The 3,076-nt window shown below is 32.1% G+C and overlaps 1 protein-coding gene across 3 annotated transcripts in view; it reads right to left on the bottom strand.

Annotated features, from left to right (window-relative positions):
• The window catches only part of LOC111613571, a 9,029-nt gene extending 6,867 nt beyond the window's left edge, over positions 1-2,162 (bottom strand). The window contains exons 1-2 of one of the 3 annotated variants that reach the window (XM_023354923.1): positions 1,861-2,162; positions 1,412-1,794 (exon numbers count right to left, since the gene is read on the bottom strand). In XM_023354923.1, coding sequence (XP_023210691.1) covers positions 1,487-1,794; positions 1,861-2,152 — 600 coding nt within the window. In that variant the 5' untranslated portion in view covers positions 2,153-2,162 and the 3' untranslated portion in view covers positions 1,412-1,486. Of the gene's footprint in view, positions 1-1,411 lie in introns of those variants that run through there. The other 2 variants (XM_023354921.1, XM_023354922.1) reach the window with 2 other exon arrangements.
• Positions 2,163-3,076: the final 914 nt, after the last annotated feature.

Genomic DNA, 3,076 nt, shown 5'->3' with positions numbered 1-3,076 from the left:
CGCACAAACAAAGCCCGCGTAGGGCGAAGAAAGAAGATATTTTTGCGGTGAAAACGGCCGTCTCACCCATGGAAATAAAGCCCGCGTAGGGCGAAGAGAAGAGACACAGACGCGGGTCGAAGACGGCCGACATCACCGCACAAACAAAGCCCGCGTAGGGCGAAGAAAAAAGATATATTTTTCGGTGAAAACGACCGTCTGACCCGTGAAAATAAAGCCCGCGTAGGGCGAAGAGAAGGGACACAGATGCGGGTGGAAGACGGCCGACATCACCGCACAAACAATGCCCGCATAGGGCGAAGAAACAAGGTGCAATTTCGGGCGAAGTCGGCCGTCTTTTACGTAAAAGTAAAGCTTGTTTAGTAAGCTGGGTCATTTATATAGGCGAACTAAGCGCTGGCCCAGGGCGTCTGAATTTGTAGTTTGGCATGGCGAAAGTACATGTTTAAATTATAATAAATAATGAAAAAATAAATGTTTTTTTGTCAGAATTTTTTCTTACGTGTTGATTCACGAGTTGTCATTTTGAATGTATCGCCATATTCTTACGATCGGCATAATGCGTGCTGCATTTTGAATAAAAATTAGATACAGTACTTAATTTTGCATTGGTGTTTTATATTGTTGCGAATTTTTTTTAATGGTACGACATTAAAATAATTTTTCAAGGGCGCTGATTGTGCTCGGGCCGGCAGTGACTATAGCCAATGTAGGGGTTGTGAAAATATAGTTAATTGGGCTTTAATTTTCAAATTTCACGTTTATACATTTATACTGTTGTCTGTCTGTTTGCCGGCAAGAATTGATATGTTTAGAATTTTTATAAAATAGTTCTATAACAACCGGGAAATAATAATAATAATGTACTATAATATAAATTATTATTATATACATTTAGATTACTTTTAATAAAATTAAGTTTGCGTTAAATGCCGAATATATGTCAAACGTGTGCAGCTGATGTTCTCCTATATAAAAGAATTAACTTTAAGACGGAATTGTACTTATTTGTTTTTGTACGGAGGATTTTCAAAACGTGTTAGAGCGAAACCGAAAGTCGTGCTGTAAGGAGTGAAATTAAAGAAAAACAATCAAATTCAGAATACTCAAACACCGTATTAAAAAAGAATTAATTACAATTATAATTATTGTCTATTTTATTTAACTTAAAAAATAAAACTATGTTAATTTTTTTTAGAAACTTTGTTTATTAGCTGATAAAAATCTTACAAACTTGAAAAATATCAATATTTTAAACATTATTCGTGTCAATCTGCTTTTCTGCTGCGATTAAAATATAAAATAATTGAATACCTAACCAAGAATGTGGAAACTTTATTAATAATTTATGCAACGAACATTTTACATTTCAGAAGAAATTAATAAAGCAATTTCAAAAATGAATAAAAAGAAATTAAATGTAATCATATCAATACCACCAAATAAATTTTAAATAATATATAATATATTTCAAAATAAATCGAATTTATCCATGCATTTGAACATAAGTATCTTGGCGAACGTAACCTGGAGCTTCAGAAATTACTGTTGTTTTAGTCATTTCGGGTGTTCTTTCTTGCACTATGGTTTTACTTTCCATTCCCATACCATTCATTCTCATTGGAGATGTATCTGCACCCATTACTGCCATATTTGGATAGCCACTTGCACTCGGTATGGCCATATTTGGATAGCCACTTGCACTCGGTATGGCCATATTTGGATAGCCACTTGCACTCGGTATGGCCATATTTGGATAGCCACTTGCACTAGGTATGGCCATATTTGGATAGCCACTTGTACCCGGTATGGCCATATTTGGATAGGCACTTGCACTAGGTATGGCCATATTTGGATAACCACTTGTACCCGGTATGGCCATAATTGGATAGCCACTTGCACCCATTACTCCTACGTTCGAAAGTCCTGTATTTGAAAATCGGTTACGTCTCATTTTCTTATTTAAAAATCTGTTACCTCTTAAACCTATGTTTGAAAATCCGATATTTCCCATTCCGCTCGGATCATCCATAACAGAACTAGATGTAAGTTTACTTCCTGTACCCGTATAAGAAGCATCTTCAAGCCTAGGTATACCTTCAGTAATGCCGGCAATGACAGTAAAAATCAGCAAAACGATTTTCAAAGTCATTCTCTATTGTTTTCCTTCTGAATTTTAACTTGGCAGCTTACTCTTTGCATTTTATATACTGTAAGAACAGCTTTGTACACTTCCTTATTTATTTATATCAAATCTTTTTTTCATTTTTGAGGAAAAATTTAATTTAAAATATACTACGTTATATAAAGAGGGCCTTTTTCCATATTCATTGAAGGTTCGGCCAGGTCCACAATGGGAGTGGCCAGGTGGTGAGTTAGGGGGCTTGAAAAATTTCCGGGAATGTAAAAAAATATGCTTTAAATCTCTTTAAAAGCTCAATTTTCTACTGAATTTAAATATAATTAGATAAAATTAATTAATTTTATAATTAAATTTTATAAATGAGGCCATTTGACAATTTATTAAAGTTATTAAAATAAATAGACAAAGTAATTAAATTAAATATAGTAATTAATATTAACTGTTTGCAGAATAAATTTGAGTTTAAATAGAAGAAAGATATAAACGTTTCTGCTTATTACTTAGGGAATAGCTAAGTACAAAGTGAGTCAATTATCAGTTAACATGCATAATACAACCCTTTCAATGAAACGAATGAATCACCAATAGCATGAAAAAATAGCCGTTTAAGGCTTTTTTTTTTCATGCTATTGGTTTTAAAGGCTCTTAAAATAACCATAAATATATATATTGGTTAATAGACTCTGTTAATAAATACCAATCGAACTAATTTGAAGAAAAAAAAACAAATAGCTTAATATAATATAAATAAATAAATCTTTATAAATCTGTTTTTGTTCGCTTAAAATAAGATTCTATATTCAGATTTTCCACTGAAACTTAAACTTAATTATAATTGTATTTTTTCAATAGTTTATAAGGATTTAATGATATTAATATTCATCATAAAAAGCTATAAATTGATTTTTTTTCTATAACTTAATCATTATTTAA

The sequence above is a fragment of the Centruroides sculpturatus genome, unplaced genomic scaffold (genome assembly GCF_000671375.1).
Source record: "Centruroides sculpturatus isolate CEXI.00-Female unplaced genomic scaffold, Cexi_2.0 scaffold1881, whole genome shotgun sequence".
Classification (NCBI taxonomy): domain Eukaryota; kingdom Metazoa; phylum Arthropoda; class Arachnida; order Scorpiones; family Buthidae; genus Centruroides; species Centruroides sculpturatus.
The sequence above is the reverse complement of the archived record's forward strand: the minus strand, read 5'-3'. Positions and strand labels throughout refer to the sequence as shown.